This window comes from Misgurnus anguillicaudatus, chromosome 9, assembly GCF_027580225.2.
Source record: "Misgurnus anguillicaudatus chromosome 9, ASM2758022v2, whole genome shotgun sequence".
NCBI lineage: Eukaryota > Metazoa > Chordata > Actinopteri > Cypriniformes > Cobitidae > Misgurnus > Misgurnus anguillicaudatus.
Window position 1 is genome coordinate 1882471 of NC_073345.2, and position 22937 is coordinate 1905407.

Below are 22937 nucleotides of genomic sequence, written 5' to 3' on the forward strand. Positions count from 1 at the left end.
TTGATTAACATAATTTCCTGTTAATTATATTTAAAAACTGCTTTAGAACTCTTTCAACTGTTTTTGTATGATTTGCATGAACTTGCATCTAGAGACACTCAAGACACAAAGATGTGGAATTTGTGTTGATTGATTAAGTTGTTTGTGTATCTCCATCAACAAATGAAACTGTGATCACCCAGAAATGGACATAAAGCTGTATTTTCACCAATGAAACTTTTGTGTGTTGACATGAAACTTGGTAAGTGTATTTAAAGTCATGACTTCAGAGTACATAAACAGCCAGAGAGCCAACTTATTTCCTGGGAGATCTTACAACTGCTATTCAAGAATTGTTATGATTTTACCTATGAACTTGTCATTCATATGCATAGATGTTAAAGTCTGTGTAAAGTAATTTTATAGAACTAATTTCTAAACACATTATGTTAGAAAGTCCTGAATGTCTCTGTTCTGATGAACACGAATGAAGATATTTAAAGAAATATTCACTTTAATAGTAGGAAAAAAGAATACTATGGAAGTGAATGGGGCTAATGAATGTTTTGATTACAAACATTCCTCAAAATTTCTTTCCTCGTGTTTATCAGAACAAATACATTTATACAGGTTTGTGACAACATGAGAGTCAGAAAATAATTACAGAATTTTTACTTTTGGGTGAACTATCCCTTTAAGTAATGGTACAAAGAAGGGGAAGTAAATAATGCATTAATGTATGTTTTTAATAAGAGCACATCAAAAGAATTCTTACCAGACCAGGGACAACAGGAAAGTAATGCAGCGGATATTGGTGGACTTCACCAGGACAAAGAGATTGAAGGTCTGCATTTTTCCAGTATTTTCCATTGACTGGAGTTCATGTAAAACAATAAACATCTTTTAGTACACAGCGATGGAAATTTAAAAAACACCATCCACAAGGGTAGGCAAAAGACAATGGGATGTCCACAGCTAAGAAAACATTAAGCATGCCAATATGGAAAGTGATAGGAACAAAAACACCTCTCTAACATATGGGTATGTTACTTTTTTAGGAGCAAAAATGATCCAGAAACGTTTTTACATCTCCATTTACAACCCTAGGATTTGTCCTTTTAATGAAATGGTCTATTTTTGCACTATTTGGAAGGGTCATGAATAATAATATTGAGCTTTGCTCTGATTTGGCTCTGCGGCTCATGCCAGTAGTTCTGTAGTTATTTAATGATAGGGTATTCGATGCAATCGGGCCATCTTCTCCTCCTGCACTCCCGTAGTGGACAATGTGACGGTGAGACAGCACTGATTAAATATTAGAACTTATTTTTGATTTAGGATTTTACAAAAAGTGAAACAGTTATCACTCTGTACAAGTGCAAATAACACTGCTGGATTTAATCTTCATAACGTGGATCTAACTTGGTCCTAACATAAGCGGTCTTAACATAGAGGCATAGGTAGGCGGCTGCTTGGGGCCCCCAGCGGTCATAAAAGGGGGGCCCCCAACCAACCTCAATAAATAAATAAAACCCTTATCACCATGAACACTGCAAAAGCATGGTAAATTGTATTAATATTCTTAAGAAATATGTTGAAACTTTGAAGTAGTTAAAATGTCCAGGTCATGTTTATCTGTCACTACATGCATACATCCCCTTCTTTCACAATGAAATGGACTAGTCTGTAACGGTGCGCACTGCGCGACGTGAAAGATAAACACAGAGTGCCAGGAGGACTGGGAAAGTACACAAACAGAGACGAATCAAGACAAATATAAACGTGAAAATGAAACGATCTAACCCTAGCGGCTCAAAAGAAAAGAGCGTTGATGGGGCTTTGGTGAGTCAACCGCCGAGTTCTGCTAATAATAGCCCTAGCCCTACATTGATAAAAATTATTTTGTGGTGAAGTAATTACAACAGAAAAAACATTACAACAGAAAAAAACTAATTTAACCCTTATGTTATGTTGGTTATGTATTCCACTATGGGGTGCTGTTGATTTGGCCACAACTTTCTCTGTGTTTCAGCTAATTGAATGATTTATTTTGACAAATCTTATTTTTACACATATTTTGGGAAAATGCTTTAAAAACATTTCAAAAACTCAACAATACACTGTGGGCAAATTCACATCCCTTTTGTTATGTTTGTAATGAAAACATCCACTAAATTAAACTGCTGTAAAAAATCAGATAAATGTTTAGTTTCAAACTTGTTTGCACAAATCTGTTAATCAACCTCAGTCCTGATTAAAACCGCTAAATGTTTAAGAAAAAAATCCAAGATTTTTACTCTTTAATTGCAAACTCACTCAAAACTGATAAGATTAGTAAAAACATTGGCTTTGATTCATTTTTAGTTCTTGTTCAGCATCAGATTTAAATTTTTTCTCCCTCATTTACTGTCCGTGGCTGTTTTTGCCCCATTGACTTATTCTCTACTGGGTTCCATTGTGACTATTAGTTTGTGTAGTACTACATTTTGTGTGTTCTCTGCTTTCATCTTCATTTTTGAGTAAAAAAATGTGTTCTCTTTTAAAGATCAGATGGGGGCCCCATACATACCTTCGCCTTGGGCCCCAAATTTGCTAAATATGCCACTGTGAATGATATGGAGTGAAATTAAATTTGTGTGTATGGCATCAATACTTATATTCCTTCATCTGACATTTACTTTCTTCATTACTTTCATCTCATTTAAATTCACAATCTCAACATCTGTGTCACCAATTCCACTTCTCCAGAATGTGCGTACGCACGGCTCAAAGTTTGCTTACAGGTGTGCACATTCTCCTGTCAAGTTTGCTTTTTATAAATCACAACCTTTGCGTGGGAACTGGCCCCGTTTTGTGCATACACATGCTTTATAAATGAGGCCCTGTGTAAACAGGAATGTTTCTCTTTTTCCATTTGCGATCCAATTAACCAAAGCTTTATCTTTGCAACCTCACATGTCATTGTATTGCACTAATAGCTGCACATTTCAGTATGTCATTTATAAAGCACAGCCTGGTCTCATATGGATCTCACCTGGAGCCGGGGGAAAATGACATCAGGAGCCTGAACTCCATTCATCTTAGCAGCCTTTCTCAGAATGGCCTCAGCCTCTTTAACCCTCCCTTGAGACAGCAACCACCGCGGAGACTCTGGAATAAACCTGTAAAGATTCAAATTAATATTGTTGATAACTATCACCTGATTAATTAGAGAAGTCATTGTTACTATTGTTAAGATGAAAAGAAGATTAGCAGTAAATACAGTGAACACGACGAGGAAGCACTGCAAATAATTAAATCAAGTTGCCTTCAACTGCAAACAACATGTACCTTTTATACACTCACCTAAAGGATTATTAGGAACACCATACTAATACTGTGTTTGACCCCCTTTCGCCTTCAGAACTGCCTTAATTTAACGTGGCATTGATTCAACAAGGTGCTGAAAGCATTCTTTAAAAATGTTGACCCATATTGATAGGATAGCATCTTGTAGTTGATGGAGATTTGTGGGATGCACATCCAGGACACGAAGCTCCCGTTCCCCTACATCCCAAAGATGCTCTATTGGGTTGAGATCTGGTGACTGTTGGGGCCATTTTAGTACAGTGAACTCATTTTCATATTCAAGGAACCAATTTAAAATGATTCAAGCTTTGTGACATAGTGCATTATCCTGCTGGAAGTAGCCATCAGAGGATGTGTACATGGTGGTCATAAAGGGATGGACATGGTCAGAAACAATGCTCAGGTAGGCCGTGGCATTTAAACGATGCCCAATTGGCACTAACAGGCCTAAAGTGTGCCAAGAAAACATCCCCACACCACTACACCACCAGCCTGCACAGTGGTAACAAGGCATGATGGATCCATGTTCTCATTCTGTTTACGCCAAATTCTGACTCTACCATCTGAATGTGTCAACAGAAATCAAGACTCATCAGACCAGGCAACATTTTTCAAGTCTTCAACAGTCTAACTTTGATGAGCTTGTGTAAACTGTAGCCTCTTTTTCCTATTTGTAGTGGAGATGAGTGGGACCTGGTGGGGTCTTCTGCTGTTGTAGCCCATCCGCCTCAAGGTTGTGCGTGTTGTGGCTTCAGAAATGCTTTGCTGCATACCTCAGTTGTAACGAGTGGTTATTTCAGTCAAAGTTGCTCTTCTATCAGCTTAAATCAGTCGGCTCATTCTCTTTGACATCTAGCATCAACAAGGCATTTTCGCTCACAGGACTGTTGCATACTGGATGTTTTTCCCTTTTCACACCATTCTTTGTAAACCCTAGAAATGGTTTTGCGTGAAAATCCCAGTAACTGAGCAGATTGTGAAATACTCAGACAGGCCCAAATCCAAAGCGACTTACAGTGCATTACAAAGTATATACATTAGCATGTGTGTTCCCTGGGTTTGAACCCATTACTTTTTGTGCTGTTAATGCAATGTTCTACTCACTGAGCCATACAAGAGCAGCTTTAATGTTGCAATGTTGTTTTGATGTTCTACTGTTTGGTAAGTTCCATGCCATGTCTATGTTCTTGTTTCATTGTTTATTTGTTTATGATTTGTTTAATAAATGCTGCACTTTGGTGTTGTAAACTCGCCTCTCAGTGGAGTTATGGTTAAGCAAGAAAGCTAGACTAAAAATGAACCCAGCAGTGTCTTTGCTAAATTTACGACAGGGCAATCGCCCCATTGAAGATTATGTTGAGGAATTTTGTGAACTTTGTGAATTATTGGGCTTTAGAGATATAGCCCTCAAAGAAGCTTTCTGCTGGGGACAGAATGACGTTCTGCGCCAGCTGATGCCTGGAGGTCGAGAGGTGGGAACCTTAATGGAAAACATTGATTTGGCTCTGTTATTAAGTGGTTCCTCTTTCACTGTGGGAGCTGCGGATGAGGAGCCCCACAGTTCCACAATTGCCACCACCTCAGGGCCCACAGTCATGGCCCCTGCAAGCCAGAGCCTGCTCACGCCATGCCTGCCAAGCCAGATCCTGCTCATGTAATGCCTTCCAAGCCAGAGCCTCTTCATTTCATGTCCGCCATGCCAGAGCTCATCAGTAAAAGGGCCACTGCATAAGCCCAGAGCCAAGATGGCCTCCACATCAGATCCCTCTCACGTCATGGTCAACCTCTTAAATATTTTTTGGGAAGGATGAAAAGGAATGAGTCTGAGGATGCCAGCAGCAAAGCAAAGAATGCTGGCAGCGAGGCAGAGGATGCCGAGGACGTCACCAGCAAGGCTGAAATGAGAGGCTTTTTCATTTTTGCCTCATTTAAGACTCATGCATGTTCTTTTTTTCATTGTTTGTTTGTTTATGCTTTGTTTAATGAAGGCTGTACTTGGGTTCAGTGAATTCGCCTCAGTGGATTAATGTTACAGTCAGTGTGGGTTTACTCCTCTGGTGTCCTCCTATTGTCCAAAGACATGCAGGTTAGGTAATTTGAAGATGTCAAATTGTCCTCCCCCAACTTGGAAAAGATCAACTTGTGTACAGATTAAACGGTTCACACCATGAATATACCTATAGATGCTGGAATCACATTAAAAAGTAAATTAATAAATAGTTACCAGTGGTGCATAGCTTACACCTACCACCAAAGGGGTATGTAGAAGAAACCAGGAATTGTAAGAACAATAAGTAGCATTCTCCAGTCTCGTAGGAAGTATGCGGTCAATGGGAGTATCATATACCCAACTGAGAAGAAAACGCACACACCTAGAGTGGAGAAGATGTCCCGAACTGATCCACTCAATATCTCCATTCCTGTAGGAAAAACAAACTGTAAAAAAGTAATAAACTTTAAGGAAATGTTCACCCAAAAAAAAAGTTCTCTAACCATTTACACACCTTCACATCAAATTAGTTTTAATGTTACCAACATGCTCCCATATTTTGGCTGGTGCTTTATGCTTGAAATATTAATAGGTTTAAAAAACTTTTTCTTGCATTTGTCGCACTTTTAGGATGCCTGTATGTGCATTTTTGAGATTTCAAAATGTAGGTCCTGCTAATTGCATTGTATGAGCCTGAAGCAATAGGATTTATTTCTATAAATCTTTGTTTAGTCAAAGAGAAGTCTACTGAGATTGTGTAAGGGTCAATAAATGATGATTTATTTTTGGGTAAACTATTCTTTCAGCATTCAGAAGTTTTAAAATGTGTAATATGTATTATAGAAGTTTTTTTTATGTAAACTCATGCCAATTGTTAAATGTACTTGTATAATATATTCTAAAAGAATTGTATTTAATCTCAAGCATTGTTTTACTTAAAACCTAACACAATAATTTAAAGATCAGTTGTAAGTACATTAAATGCTAATATAACACATACACATTAAATGACATTATATCAAAAGCATGTACACTACCTAAAACGAATGCTGACACATAGTTAGAAATTTGTCCCATTCCAACGATGAAAAACAACAAACAGAAGATCAACCAAGATGGAGAGAAGACTTGAATTAGGGTAAATGCTGTCTGAATCCCCATGGTAACAAAGAACACAATTTTCCTGCCAAACCTGAAAACCAAGAATAAAAATATTTTTTTTAAATAAACTTGATGATGTACAGCAGATATAAAGTCTACACATGCTTTAATGGGAGGTTTTTATGATGTATAAATGAAAGGAAACCAAAAATAATCATGTTTAAACCTTTTCTACCTTTATTGTGAAATTGCAACTTGTCAATTAAAGTGGAGAAACGTGAAAACCCCTAAACTCATACTTATTTGCAGAACCTTTAGCAGCATGCAACCTTTGTGGGAAAGAGTCGATCATTTGTGCATATCATGACTTTCTCAATTAAATTGGTCTTCAGATGTGCACAGCCATCTTCAGGTCACACCACAGATCTAGACTCTGGCTGGGCCATTCCAAAACTTTTGTCTTGTTTTGGTGGAGCCAAAGGTGGTTGTGCTTTATTTAGGTCGTTGTCATGCTGAAAGGTGACATTTCTCTTCATCCTCAGCATTTTGGCATGGCACCTTAAGGCATGGGTCCTGGAGGGCATCTCTCCTGTAGATTTTAGTTCCAACACACCTGAACCTGCTTATCAAGTTGTTCATGGCTACCTAGGAATTAGAGGCAGGTGTGTTGGAGAAGGGTTGGTCCTAAAATATGTAGGACAGGTGCCCTCCAGGAACAACGTTGGAGACCCATGCCTTAAGGTTTTTGGGACAAAACTGACTGAAGTGTAAATGATGTAATGACCAATGTATGGTAACCCATATACTTGGAATGTGAGATTTGCATTTAACCCATCCAGTCAGTATTGAACACACTTACACACATGGGGCAATGGAAGCTATCACTGCAACCCCTGGAGGAATGGGGGACAGGTGCCTTGCTCAGTTGCAACCTGTTGGGACTTAAACCAGCAATTCTTGGTTTACAAGCCAGACTCTTTAACCATTATGCCATGACAGGTATTTGGAGCTATTCTTCTTTCCCTCCATCCTGATTAATGCCCCCCAGGCCCAGCTAAAGAAAACCAGCCCCCAAAACATGATGCTGCCACCTCCATGCTTTACTGTGGGGATGATGTTTTTTTGGTGATGCTGTATTTTTGGCGCAAACATATCTGTTTCCATGATGGCCAAATAATTCAAATTGGGTCTCATCAGACTGTAACACATTTTTACACATGGTTTTGGTACAGTAGATTTAGCCAGGCTTGGATGTTTTTTTTAAAGGCCATCCTCCCCCATAGCACAGACATGAAGAATTTTGGTAGATGTAGAGAGTAACTAGTATTTGACAGAAATTGCTGCAATTCTTTTAATGGTGCCGAAGGCCTTTTGAAAGCCTCCCTTACCAGTTTTCTTCTTGTCTTTTTATCAATTGTAGGGCGGTGGCCTGTTTTTAGTAATGTCAATGTTGTGCCACGTTTTTTCCACTTTGTCTTTACAGTGTTCCCTGGATGTTTTTGTAATACTTTTCAATTTTATATTTTTAAACCATGATCCCTACCTCTAGCTTGTAAGCTCTTTGCAGCCCATGGCTTTTCCATATGGATGTTACCAAGATGGTGTCAGAAAAAATCCTATTGGAACAGCTGTACTTTACTTGGGATTAATCCGTCTCTTTAATTCATGGCAGGTATATACAGATTAGAATTTGACATGAGTTTAAAGGTGATTGGTTTATTCAGAAAACTGCCACATTCCCAATTATCAAAGGGTATGCACACCTATGTAACCAGGTTATTGTACACTGTACAATGATTTTTATTAATTTCCACTTCAAGGTTGTTATGTCACAACAAACAATTTATTTTGGTTTTATTGCTGTTTTACATCACAAAATCTGCCGTTTTTGCCAAGTTTTATATCCACTGTATACTGTATCTCAACCCTTTTCCTGTATTAGTGATTTCTTACCTACAGTCACAGCAATTGAGTTTGTATAGTCATTTTTAATTATATAGCGTAACACATAATAGTTCAATAAAGCATTGAAAGCAACAGAGCATGTTGTTTTTTATGTCTGAAATCTTTCTCTGGCATTAAAACAAATCAGCAAAAAGAAAAGGTTCATTAAACAAATTACGTGTAAATTAAAGGTCCATTATGTAGATGCTTAGCCCCATCTTGGTTTAAGCCTTGGTTTATGTAGATAGAAAGGTAATAAAAACATTACAGTTCATTGTGTAAGGTCTTTATATACCACTGAAAACATAGTTCACTGAAAACATTGTTGTATATAATATTGCATTTCTGTCAATAGATCCTCCTAAAACGTATTGCACCTTTAAATAAACTAAATGATGTGATATCAAATGCCATATTTGTTCAGTCTTTTTCTAACTGTATGAATAGTACTGCACCGAAACCCAAAAAATTCAGGAAAATTATTTAATGACTCAATTTTTTTTAACTTAATATAATGAATCCAACTCATACAGCAGACAAATAACTACAAATCAATAAAATAATCAAGTTTTGTGAAAGTAACACAAAAAGTGAATGTCAATAAAACAAAACTAAATATTTTAGTTATATGCCACAGAATCAAATTTAACAGCTTTAATTTAACAACTTTTTTATCTAAATATAAAGTTCTAGAAAACTATTATATGCAAAACAATAGTAAAGTAATGTAGAAACTCTGTTCTGCCTATGTCAACACACTTAAGATGAGCTTCAGTGATGTCGTTTCATAGCAAGTCGTGTTATAGTCACAAAAAAAATTGATTAATTTATTTGTGTCCATGGGACGAAATTCAGCTTTTTTCGTGCCTTGAGCACAAACATTTTTTTGTGTCTGTGGCACGACTTCATATAATTTTATGTAGTTCAATTTTTTTCTATTTTTAAACCATTGCTGCTTGGGGTTAGATTTGAGGTTTGGGATAGGTTATACTTTTATATATTGGTTTCTACATGTTTTCTTCCGCTTTTAAAACTATTCTTGCCTGGATTTGGGTTAGGATGTCTAAAAATGCAGTGCTTTAAGTGGGCCGGTACGCACCGGTACTCAGTACCGGCACTACCAAATATAGCTCTTGAGCGTACCCACACCTCTCCGTGCGCCCAACGTGCTTTTAGTGTACCGGAACGCTCATTTGCACATTAATTTAATCCTTTGGCTGCACTGCCGCTTTTCAGAGCGCCCTTAACAATGCACGCTTCCTAATTCGTCCCACAGAGAGCAGAGACTACATTACCCATACACCCTTGAGTTTTACAAGTTAAAAGCGCATGCGTCGCTTTTGCTGCTGTCAGTGTTAACAACGTGGTCTGGAGAGGTGTGTGTTTGTATGTGAAACGCGGAACCATAGCTGCTCGGTTAAAATTAAAATACAATGAACACTTAATATGCCCTTCTGGTTTTAGACTCTGAGTAGTAAAAGAACAAGGCCAAAATCAGAGGACTCGCTGGCTGACATTCCACCAAGCCAGAATGATATCGTTGCAGGTCATCTTTTTCCGATACCCTTTTGTAGGTACGTGATAATCTCCGCTGTCGCGGTTGTCAGTCTGGTTTCCCTTGACGCAACTTCGGATTTCCTCAGGCGATGTGCAGAGTAAAAACATTATTAAAAATTGTAATATACATTTAGTTTAATTGCTAAACTACAAGTGAACAAAATATCAATGAATTTGAACGACGCGCACAGGTTTTTACCACCAGCAAAATGGAAAACATATATTTTATTTATGTTCAGTAACTATTTCTAGCTCAAGCAAATCCACAAACTTATAAAAGGATTTATTATTTTTTACAAGGTCCCCTTAGGGATATTAAACCCATTCAATATAAAAGTCGAGTCAGCAATTCTTTTTTGAGTACTGGTGCCTCTTTTGGGCCACTTAAAGCACTGTAAAAATGTAACAGAAAGTGATTCTAACCCCAAGCGACAAGGGTAAGAAAATAGGAAAAAACAATGAGAAAACAATACATAACATGACACGAAAAAAGAAAGTCGTGCCACAGACACAATAAACTATTTATAGAAATTTGTGGGATCCAGGGATGCCTAAAGGTCTTTACACACCGGGACGTTTTTCGTGCGCGTTTATCGTCGACGTTTAACGTCACGTTTTTCTGCTTTCACACCCAAACGATTTTTACTGGCGCTGAGCCGAGTGAGGTGCAATTTCACTCCCTGGACACTAGATGGCGCCTAATACAAAACAGATATATGCCGGTACACGGGGCGGCGCTGCGAGACGTTATGCGTCTGTTCTGACACTCACTTGTCACACAGAAGAAGAGAGCCACTCGCGTGTAGTCACCATTCATAAATATACGATTTTTGGTTAACGGGCAAACAAACAAACATGGCTCTTGAATATATAATCTTTGTACAAACAATATCTCCGTGAACTTGAATACATTTTTAAATGAAATCTATTTGATTCGATTCTTTTATCATTAGTTAATATATCAGCATCTCCAGATAAAATTAACTATTTTTGATATAACACGTTATATCAAAATTAAAACTCTTTCACAAAATATAAGGTAATGGGTGATCCGATGTGTGTACTTTTAACAAATCTTTAACAAGCACTTTCTCTGTTAACAATTTTCTCTTATTTCCTGCCAAATGTATTGTATTTTGTGATTTGGATTTGGCTAAAGATTTAAGTTCTAATTTTAAACAATATACTCGTTTTATAGAGGGTGGGTGTGTAGAACAAGGAACCACCATTTTTGTTGTGCCCAAAGATTTTAATACTCCTGCAAATTGGTAAGTGTTGCCTATAAATATAATGATTCAATAATTAGGTATGTAGTTATTACAATAAAAGGTCAACAATACTGATGTACAAATATATGCATAGTGCCAGAATGTCACGTTATTTACAATTAGTTTTTTAAATCAAACATTTATTTTTGAGAATGAACTGCAGTTTGCATTAACAATCAGAGACATGACAGTAAAATCAAATAAAACAGGATTCAGAAATGTTGGTCCACTCCAGAAAAGTCACAATGACTGTAGTGCAACTGAACGGTAGTGCAAATCAACATTTAGAAATTAGACATTTTCAAATGTATTTCTTAAATGTATAAACACTTAAAATACATAAGTTAAATGGTATATAATAAACATTAATTTGTGTGAACAAGAACTGGCAGAGCTGTAGAGCAAATAAGTCACAATGATAGAAGTCTAAGTGAACTGTAGTGCAAATAAACATATCTATGAAATGTACATGTTCAACTGTATTTCTTGAATGTATAAACATTAAAAAAATAACTAAATAAAATGGTATATAATAAACATCTATAGGTGTGACCCAAAACTGGCAGAGCGCTACTTCTGTGCTCCTCTTTCTCTCTTCTGTGCTTCGCTTTCAATTTTTTCCCTTTAGCATCTTATGATAAGAGGTACATCTCCAGAGGTTCGTCTCGGACTGTTTTCTTTTGTTAAGATTGGACCTTGTCACGGCTGGTGCTGGATGATCCAGAAGACGTGCTTGCTGGGGCCTCCTCACTTTTCCTCACATCATTTTAGCAGAAATATTGCTGTGAACACTGTAAAGATAAATTTAGTTTTCATCAGAAACAATCTTTCACACTGAGGGCCATGCCACGATATCCATGAGGTCAATATTTGATTACAAATGTAATTTAGATTCATGGTATTTTATCTGGCTGAAGAAATGCAGCAGTTGTTACCTAAACACAGAACACAAATTAACCTCCTAAAACCCCACCTTTGGTTTGGCTTGCATTTTAGATTTCTCCAAGCTATTTGGGGTTAGGAAGAAGCAATGAATATAATAACCAAATATTTTTCTTTGAACATGAAGCAGTGTAATTGTCCACGTTTGTGTACAACAGGTTCCAGTTACACACAATGAAATACTAGGCCAGGGCTATTCAATTGGCGGCCCGCGGGCCAAACCCGGCCCCCAAGGTAATTTGATCCGGCCCTTTATGTAGTCTGTAAAAAAGACATCTCTAAAATAAATTTAGTAAGTTAGACAACGGGCCATACAGTTACGAGTTGATGCGCGTGCGTCTGTTTCATGCAGCATGAGCTGCAGAGCGCGAGTCACGTGACTGGTGCGAGCAGCTGTGTCACGTGATTATATCGCGCTTTGGTCCACAAGTTCAAAGCGATCGCCTCCCCCGCTCGCGCCCGCGTGTCAAGACGCGATAGCTGACAGTGGTGAGTTAAGAGACCGGACTCTATGGTTGTTTTAACTTTATTTGTTGTATTTTCATCTTAAAACACCTTTTCCGATAATTGTTGTCTGATATGTTTATGCTTATCCACAATGACATTAACGTTAGATAAAGGAAACTCGTTGAAACGATTTTGTGAACTAGACAAAAAGATCCTGCAGTTTCTCCAAAATTCAAAGCAGACAAAGGCTCAAATATTATGCGAGTCATCGTTCTCACACAAGAATGCAATTAAAACGAGTAACAGTTAATCGCCCATCGCTCACAGCCAGCACCTGCACCACTGTATGTGTATCATGCTGACAAACATACACCTGATTTTACTGCTCTTGCGAAATATAAAAACATATTCTGTTTATTAGAAGGTAGCCTTCTGTTTTCCAATTATTAAGATGGCTGTTGTAGTTTAAATAGGGCTACTGTTATAATTATCTTTTGACAAAAAAACAGCATAAAACAATTTTGTTCCATATAAACTTTTTTGTTATGTGCACTGAAGTGACTAAATGAGTTAAATTCTCAATAAGTGTGATATGGATCTTATTTACCTATTTAAATGTAGAATAAAGCTTACTTGGGCATCTTACAATGCAGTTATGTTGTTATGCAGTTTTAAAATACAACATATGAACATGTCTGGATGTAGATAAAGCCTACTTTGACATCTAAAAATGCACTAATGTTGTTGAATGCAGTTTTGAAATACATGTTTGTAGAAAAAGCCTATTGTACAATGCACTGATTTTGTTGTTGTGCAGTTTCAAAATACAACATGAATATGTTTAAATGTAGAAAAATGTAGTCATCATCACTGTTATATCTCCGGCCCCTCATTTAAGATACTTTTTATGAACTGGCCCCCATGACAAACTAATTGAATAGCCCTGTACTAGGCTATGGTGCAAACAACAAAACATGTGATATCACGGTGTACAGGGAACATGCCATGGTATGAATTGTTCAATGTCAGTGTATTACATATCGTAATGTAATGCACCAATAATAATTTTTTATTACTTGCACAGTTAACATGTAGATTTGCACTACTGGTCTGTTCAATACACTACTGGACTGTCTATTTCATACTCCCTGTTCATTTGCACTGCTGGACTACTTGAATTGCATCGTTTGCACCCCTGTGTACTGAATATTAGAATAACTATTCACAATAACTTAAGCCATTGCACTATTAACTGACTACAATACAAATTCATTCATGCACTACTTAAATATTAATTTCACTACTGTTCTGTTTTATTATGTACATATCCATTTGTACATTTCTTATGTTCATAGTACCACCCATACATAGTAAGTGTTTACATCGTATTACATAATCCTGCACCTATGCAATTATTATTGATACCCTGCACTTTTTATACTGCTTTTGCACTTCTGCATTTCGTTGTCTTGTGCTTGTGTAATGACAACAAAGTTTAATCTAATCATATGGCCCACACAGCTATGTATTGTAATGTTCTAATGTATATATGTTACCTTCGAAATTCAGTCGATGATGTGAGGAACTCCGACACCTTCATAAACCTCCACAGCCTCGATGCATCTTCTTTGTGTGTTTACCTGTTCCACGTGCTCCGCAAGACCATTTTGTGCTTGAGCGCCACCAAGTCGTGTTTTACTGGAACTTCAGCAGCGCCAGGCACGTGAACAAAAGCGCCAATCTCATTGGTCGGCCAACTTTTAACGCGCCGCGTAAAACCAAAAAAACGCGTCCGAGGCGTTTTTCTGAAAATGACGCTTTTGCGCGTCGCGCTTTTCGCGTGGGTGTGCGCACTCACATTGGCGCTCGTTATTGAGTCACGAGACGTTAAACGTCGACGATAAACGCGCCCGAAAAACGTCCCGGTGTGTAAAGACCTTAACCCTAACCCTAACCCTAACCTAACCCTAACCTAACCCTAACCTTTTGTCATTTTAAAGAAAAAACTATTTACACGAGTGCCATATGTTGCAGTCAAGTGAAGTCAAAGAATAATAGATGTGTTTATAGCATATTAGCCGGAAGATAAAGTAAGAATGTATGTAGAATAAAAGAATTCAGGAGAGGGCAGAACTGCCATTTCAAACTATGAAATGACTCGAATGTCTATGTTAATGAACAATTTTATAAATTTTATTAAAGCTACTAAATGTTGAATATTTTTTCTTTTCCTTTGGAAAAGAGATTTAGGGCCCTATTTTAACGATCTGAAACGCAAGTGCGAAGCGCAAAGTGCATGTGACTTTGTGGGCGGATCTTGGGCGCTGTTGCTATTTTCCCGGCGGGAGAAAGAAGTATTGCGCCAGGCGCAAATCAATAAGGGGTTGGTCTGAAGTAGGTTCATTATTCATTAGGGATGCACCGATACCACTTTTTCCATCTCCGATCCGATTCCGATACCCGAATTCTGAGTATCGGCCGATTCCGATACCTGCCGATCCGATACTACTGTATTTTTCTTGAGCAATTTAAATTACACACAGACACACACACAGACACACATACACAGACATACACTATATAAATGTCTAAATCTAGCATAATATAATTATATTATATATAATTATACTTTTAAATTAAAAACCAATAATTTAAAATTATTTACAAGTTACAAGAACATTAGTAATTATTAACCATGGCAGTGTTTAGGAGAAAATAAAATAGGCACGTTTGATCAAATAAGTATGCTAAATATATTTTCCTTAATTGCGCAAAAAGTCACAGTAAAAAAGCTTTAGTGTGCAGATGGTTATTTTCGGAATTATGCACTTAACCGGACCTTTTATGCACATTTCGGGTGCAGAATTGATGCGCCTAAATCATATTGAGTGCGCATTCTGCGCAATACTGTGCAGCATTGATGCTCTAGAAGCGTCCTCACACTCGCATGGGAATCCTCGCTCCGCAATGGAAAGCTAAGTTCATAACTATTAAAACACAAAAAGATTTGATGCATCGTGTGCTCAGCACATAGTGAATTGCATCCATCCAACAGCTTACTGAGACTTTATAAAATCAGATCTTTAAAACAGTTATTGAGGGTTCGTGTGTTGAATTACGCGTTTCATCCGTCCGCTTCACCTGTGAATCCTCAGCACATAGTGAATTGCATCCATCCAACAGCTTACTGAGACTTTATGAAATCAGATCTTTAATAAAGCCTAACGTTACAGTTATTGTGTGTGTTATTGTGTGTGTGCCTGTGTTGAATGACGCGTTTTTATCCGTCCGCTTCTCATCAGTGGATTAACTCAGTTTGCAAGTAAGTTACAGTGTTTCTGTGAACATGAATATTTTTAAATGTGCGTTTGTTCCTTCACATGAAGCTATTAAGTGTAAGATGACTTTGATTATAGTGCATAAAAACGTTTATGGTGCTTTTATAATACTTTGACGTTTTAATCGCTTGTGAGTGACAACCATGGGTAACGTGCAGTATCGGAATTGGATTGGTCCTGTTAGTCCGATATCCGATCCAGCAAAAAATGCCGGATCGGCCCCGATACCGATCCAGAATATCGGATCGGTGCATCCCTATTATTCATAGGTGTGGTTTTGGCGTAACGTCAAATAAACCAATCAGAACGCTATCCAACATTCCCTTTAAACGCAAGGGCGCAAGTTCCATGGCGGGTTGCTATTATTATGACGGATTTGCAGGCGCACGCCAGGAGCGGTTCACAGCCGAGGAGACCGACGTTCTTGTAAGAGCAGTCAAAGACAGAGAAGTTGTTTTGTATGTGGATGGGAGAAACCCGCCCAAATCAGCGTCGGTTAAACAGGCGTGAGAGGAAATAGCCGCAATTGTCTCATCAGCTGCGCCAAGCACTACAATGATGTCAGGAGACGGGGGGATCCCAAGCTCGCCAGCATAAATCGGGCACGCAGGGCACACAGGAGGACATCGCTGCGTCCACCCTCACTGCTGAAAGGGTTTGGGGGCTTTGAAATCGGACACAAGAAACGCAAGCAAGGTCCAACCCCAAAGTACACTTACAAATCAAGTTCATATACATTAAGGTTTCTTATGAAAACATTTTAATTATTATTTACATAAAATAAACGTAATACAGCCACACAACAAACTTATGAAAATATTTTAATCGTTATTTGCATGATAATTGTTTAACGCTGCCACACAAAATAAATAAAAACTATTACCACAATGCTCACCACAATGATTTCCCTTATCTCATGTATTAATATTTTTATTGTAACAATTTATGATTTAATGATTTCCCTTATCTTATATTTTTTATTATAACAATTTATGATATGCAAAAATAACTGTTGCATCTGTGTAGATTAGATAAGCAATGCGCGTTGTGCACGCTATACATTATGGTCAAGCATGCGCCCTTAAAATAGCATAATGAACCACGCGCAACGCGCCACTGACTTTAGACTAGTTTTTTTTGGGTTAGTAGCGCAATTGTTTTTTGAAACTGCAAAATAGCATAAGAGATGGTTTGCGCCGGAGCACGCCTCCTTTTTTGCGCTGAACCGCCCAGGGAGCGCAAGTTCATTCCCTAGTTTGCCGACGTGCGTCTGTGGAGGGAAAAACCCGCTGTGCGCCGGTGCAAAATACGAAATTATACATGCGTCACTGACAAAGTCAATTGCGCTGGGTGCAAGATAGGGCCCTTAGTGTGTAAATTCCATTCCCTTTCGTTTACACTGCCGGGTTAAAATTACCCAACTGCTGGGTTGTTTTAAACCAATTGCTGGGTTATTGTCAATCAACCATCTTGAAACAACCCAACAGTTGGGTTAAAATAACCCAGCAGTTGGGTCATTTTAACCCGGCAGTGTGTTCTGTCCAATAGTGACCCAGCCCTGGGTTAAAAACAACCCAGCATTTTTTAGAGTGTATGGAGTTTAAATGCATGTGTTTAAATGCGTGACGAGACTATAGATAGAATGGATCACATGTCAGGGGATTGAAAGAGGGTAATACGTTCTGATAACGACATGTCAGATGTGTACAGTTTGCAAAGCACAGCAAAAGTATACACCAAGGGTAGTTTCTTAATATAGGAGTGGACTGTGCCATGTGTTAGCATGACATATATGTTCTATATTTGAGATGCTTAAGCAACATGTTTTTCTACCTTACAAGGAAGTCTTTGTGATGTATAAAAGCTCAAACCTTACTGTACCACCCCAGAGAAACTAAGGGATGACGGGGTGAAAGGAAAAGAAATGCATAGGCTGTCATAAGTAGAACATCTTTACTGGTTTCTCTCCTGACATATATATAATAAAGATTTTTCTTGGCAAGACAATTGGTGTCCGGACCCGTGAATCAAATAATAACGGGGAAAAGGCTTAATTCCGAGTCTACACCAATATACTTCAAAATTTCAGTTGGTACGGTAAAAATCTGATAACAATATGAATGTTAAAAAAGCCTTAGGATAAACTGCAAATAATGCCCACAACAAATGTCTGTACCTACAAACTTCTGAACAGATTCATGAAAGTCTATCAAGCCTTCTCCTAAAAAACAATAAAGTATAAATGCACCACTAAAGCACCACATTTGGTTCTACATAGCACTATATGGTTCTAAACAGGTGCTTCACTGGTGCTTCACCGGTGCTATATGGCACTAAAAACGGTTCTTCTATGATTACGAGCCAAGAACCACTTTTGGTGCTACAGTATATAGCACCGTTTGTTTTTAGAGTGTGGAAGTGACCCTCAAACTTAGTAGTAGGCTATTTACTGTTACAGAAATATATATATAAAATTCTATTTGTAATTGCATAGCAAGGATATTTTTCAATCCCTAGGGAGTCAGCTGACATTGGCTTAACTTAGCACCCTCTTCTATACGGCACTATATTACTACGCTCGCTAGTTTAATTTTAACCGCTGTACTCTGCTGCATGTTGTCTTTTGATTTTTCTGTGTTTTCTCCTGCATTTACTAATATAAAGCTGCTTTGAAACAATTAAACAATTGTGAAAAGCGCTATATAAATAACATTGAATTGAATATTAGATACTAGCATTCTACATTATATACATATTATACTCAACGAGACGAGTGTTATAGCTGCATACATACTTTTATCTTTTGCACGTTTATCACCTTTCCCCTTTTCTAACCTGGGCACCTGATGGCTTAAGCCTATTTTTCTCATTCGTAATTCAGTTAGTGTTGCGTTACATCTCTCGTTCTTCCTCCCTATATGGTTCCACCATTGAAAACTGTGACTTAATGCAAACCAACCCTCCACCTCCTTCTCATACTTCTAAGTGACAGCTCTTTTCTGGGCAAACACTCCAAAGTCCCAAAAGATTAATTGATCACATGGTGACAATGATATTATAAAATTAGCATTTTCCTAGTTTTTCATTTTCATTTGAAAAGTATACATACCCAATACTTTAAAGTACTCAATATATCAAAGACATCTAAAATCTTTTCATTTAGCCATAAGGATCACCTAGGGTCCTCTGGGTGATGTGATATCATGTTTACTGTTTATACTTGTTGTTAATCTTTTAAAAGGCCCATGATTGTGGTTGTACCACCTTGAAATTTAAAAACATCCAGATTGTTGGGCATAAGTTTTTCAATTATCCCAACAGATACTGATATTTGTGAAATGCACTTGCAGCATAAAGTTAAAAGGTTTTGCAAATCAATTCAACCTACTATTTTAAGTTTTGCAAGTTGATAGAAGTTATAAAAACAAGTTTAAATGGTTTAACTTATATTTTTTATGTTACTTTAACTTAACAAATTATGTTGATTTAACAAAATGCAGCATTTGTTTTACATTGACATTGTTATATTTTCAAAACCTCTTCTACAAATCACACAAAGTACAAAGACTGTTAATTTGTAGGGACAGTTGCCCAGCCTGCCATTTTACAAGTCTGAGATACCAAAACATAAATTAATATTTACTATTAAAAAATACTGATAATGTATTTAAACTATTTAGTGTTTATAGAATAAAGTGACCCTTTTGATAAATGTATCAAGTAATTTATAAAGTAAATAATGCCCCTGGACACAAAATATGCATTTCATTGTTCTGTATACATATACTGTCTATAATAATGCCTTACTAGGATTTTTAAACGTGTCAAAAGGGATCTTTAGACTTCTAAATAAATCATTAATCAAAAGGTTGTATGTTTTCTAACCTGTCAGACAACTGTCCAGAGATCACAGAGCCCATCAAAACTCCAAAGAAAAAGATTGATGTGGTCAGTGGAGCTTTCCAGTCATCTGAACACACCAAATCCCACTGTGATTTCATAAACAACAAAAACAAATAACACACATTTCTAAATCACTACATCTGTTATAAAAAGAATGACTCATCCCAGTACAAACCTGTAAGAACAATGCATTTATATGCATTTCATGAGAATGTGTGACAGGGTTGGTTTATGATACACAGCAAAAACTGGAGTTAAAATTTCAGTTCTAAACATTTTTGAGTTAAATTCAACACCTACAGAGTAAATTGACCGTATCTAGAGTAAATTGTTGTTCAGAGTTTAAGTTAATTGAGAGAGTTAATCATGCCAGTTTTAACCCAACTCCGTAGAGATGTAATTACACTCACACATTTCAGTCTCATTTCGTGTCCTGCAGATTGAATGGTAAGTAAACCGTTAAAAATGTTAATGCTCCTGTAATGCAATCTGTAACTTTATTTTTCACCATCTCTGTTTGAAACCTAAAATTGCATCAGTGCTTGCATTTCATCAGCTAATTTGCATTTTAAAAGGACACACCCAAAATCGGCACATTTTTGCTTGCATCTACACAGCAAATATAAACACCAGCAGTGCACATTTAACAGCAGTGACTTTGCAGTACAAAGTGGCAATTTTAACATGCTATAATAAATTATCTGTGGGGTATTTTGAGCTATAATAATATGACCCCTTTTTACACTTTTGTGAGACAAAGAATCTCTGGCCTAGTGTTAAAATTGTAGAGAATTAATTTAACACTGGATTTTTTTGTTGTGTATATACACTTAAACCCTACTCGCACAATATTAGTATTCCCTGAACAATAAAACCATTACAGAAAATTCTAAAGGTTTTATTGTTTGTTTGTTTGTTTTGGGGGGGGGGGGGGGGTGGTAAAAGCTATTGGTTCCTATTAGTATTTAAATGGAAACCATTAAAATTTTCTGTAATGGTTTTATTGTTTTTTTTCAGCAGGGTTATCTGGATACCTCATGTGATTTAGGAATTACCCCACATCTTAATTTGTGTGTGGTGCATTAACGGGGTTAGAAACAGTATGTGATTATACTTGAATTACTCACTGATATGACATTAGGTTTTGCTTAACACTGTGTCACCAGGTACTTAATTGCGCGTGAATAGTAGAAAAGCACCGTAGCCTATATGCCTATGATCACGTGCCTCGCGTTTATTCTGCATCAGTGAAGCGTAATTTTGCGCGGATTTTAAAGATTACACGTTTACATGTACACTTTTTGGTCATTCTGATTAAAATAATTCCGATTAAAAGATTTGGTGGACTGTTAACATGATACGTTATTTAATCCGATATGGTGTTACCCCAAGGGGTTCATTGAAACAAAAAATAATTTAAACAAAAAAATCCAACACTATTCTGCCTTATGTGTGTACATTGTTTGTTCTGTCTATAATACAGTATCCACACAGCCATTAATATAACCATATTGTATTATTCATCAATACAAATATACTTTTGTTATCATAATTATGTTTAATGAAATGTTAATTGTTTTTATTTCGTTACAATATTCACTCCTGTAAAAAAGTTTTTCAATCGTAGCTGTCTGTATAGGAGTTGCTGACATGTTAAAAATTATGCTATATGAGGACGCAACCTCATTAAGTTATGAAACCCAAGAAACATGCAGTAGGCTACGTTACCTCTGAAACAATCGTGGAGATGTACGTGCTTCTGTCATACTCCCACCCGTCTAAGCAGTTTTCTCTGGGAATAGTGGAGACATTCACATCCACCCAGGGATTCAATCCTCTGTCCGAATAGTTTTGTATGATATCCAGTCTGTGTCTTGAGCATTTACTGACTCGAGAATCTCCGGCATCCCCGTCTGAAGCGACAGACGCTTGCCTCCATTCATCCGTGATGTTGAGATCCGCGGGTATCAGGCAATAATGAGCGGGTGTATCGCCCAAAAAAACCATCGATAAACCGTTGAAGCCATTAGGAATAACACTTAAGCACAGAAGTGTAAATACAGTCTTTTGAAAACGTCCCCATTCGCCCAGAAACGCCGTTTTATCATCGTAGTCTGGAAAGTTCATTGCAGTCAAAGCACGTTTGTCATGAACTTTAGAAGCCTTTAGAGTTAAGGGAGGACGTCCCCTTCACGGTTCACGTCACAGGCTGTTCCCACTGCGCATGTCGGGGTCAGAAAAGTCATTACAGCTGATTGAGTTGCGTATTATTCGGTATCGTCAAAAATGCCTACTTACGTCGTGGGCTGTGAAAATCGCACGAGGTCTTCCGTTAAGTTTTCGCGATTCATGCAGAATCTCAAAAACAAAAAAATACAACATCTGCGTCTGCAAGCAATTAACGTGCAGACTGGGACAATGCAAAGATCAAAGAGGCTTGTGTTTGTAGTGCTCACTTCATTTGAGGTAAGTCATCATTTTTCAGCACTGTTAGATTAAATTATAAAGCCTAAATGGTATGAACAGTTCGACCCCGTGCTGCGCGCGCACCCGATAATCATTCAATGTTTACAAACCTTGAAGGGGTCTATACAGATGGGAGGAGGCAAACTCACGCAGCGGCGTCGCTATAAACAGCGAAGACTGTGTTTGAATTGTGTCAAAGATTATATACACATAATCACACACATCCCAGCAAACACAGAACGTTCCCCTAACGTTAGTTTTTGGTTATCTTTTGGGAACCAAAGAACAACGTTCGGGAACGTTCTTTTTGGGTTTTATTTTTGCAAACTATAAAATAACGTTCCTATAACGTTGAAGGGTGGTTATTTTTAAATAACCTAATCTAGTGTATAGGCTACATAACGTTATCTAATGGTTATTTTTATTTATTTATTTTATTGTTTTGGTGGAAATTAAGTGAAAGCATAAAAAACGATGCTTTTGATTGTTGTAAGTGTGACTACCCAGCTATCAATTTCTGGATCCCAGAAAATTAACCATGGTTTTATTGTGGTAAAAGTGTAGTAACTAGTCTTTTTCTTTTTTTCCTTTACTGGTTGTTTTAAAAATGTAATGTTTGCATACATAATTAAATAAATATTATACATATATCAT

General features: G+C 37.3%; 1 protein-coding gene across 2 annotated transcripts in view; it reads right to left on the minus strand.

Moving 5' to 3' along the window:
- LOC129423891 (organic cation/carnitine transporter 2) overlaps positions 1-21997 on the minus strand; it is a 41848-nt gene extending 19851 nt beyond the window's left edge. Inside the window, exons 1-6 of one of the 2 annotated variants that reach the window (XM_055180416.2) lie at positions 21546-21997; positions 19800-19903; positions 6355-6509; positions 5576-5747; positions 3014-3140; positions 755-852 (exon numbers count right to left, since the gene is read on the minus strand). In XM_055180416.2, coding sequence (XP_055036391.2) covers positions 755-852; positions 3014-3140; positions 5576-5747; positions 6355-6509; positions 19800-19903; positions 21546-21944 — 1055 coding nt within the window. In that variant the 5' untranslated portion in view covers positions 21945-21997. Of the gene's footprint in view, positions 1-754; positions 853-3013; positions 3141-5575; positions 5764-6354; positions 6510-19799; positions 19904-21545 lie in introns of both variants that reach the window. The other variant, XM_073871020.1, reaches the window with a different exon arrangement.
- Positions 21998-22937: the final 940 nt, after the last annotated feature.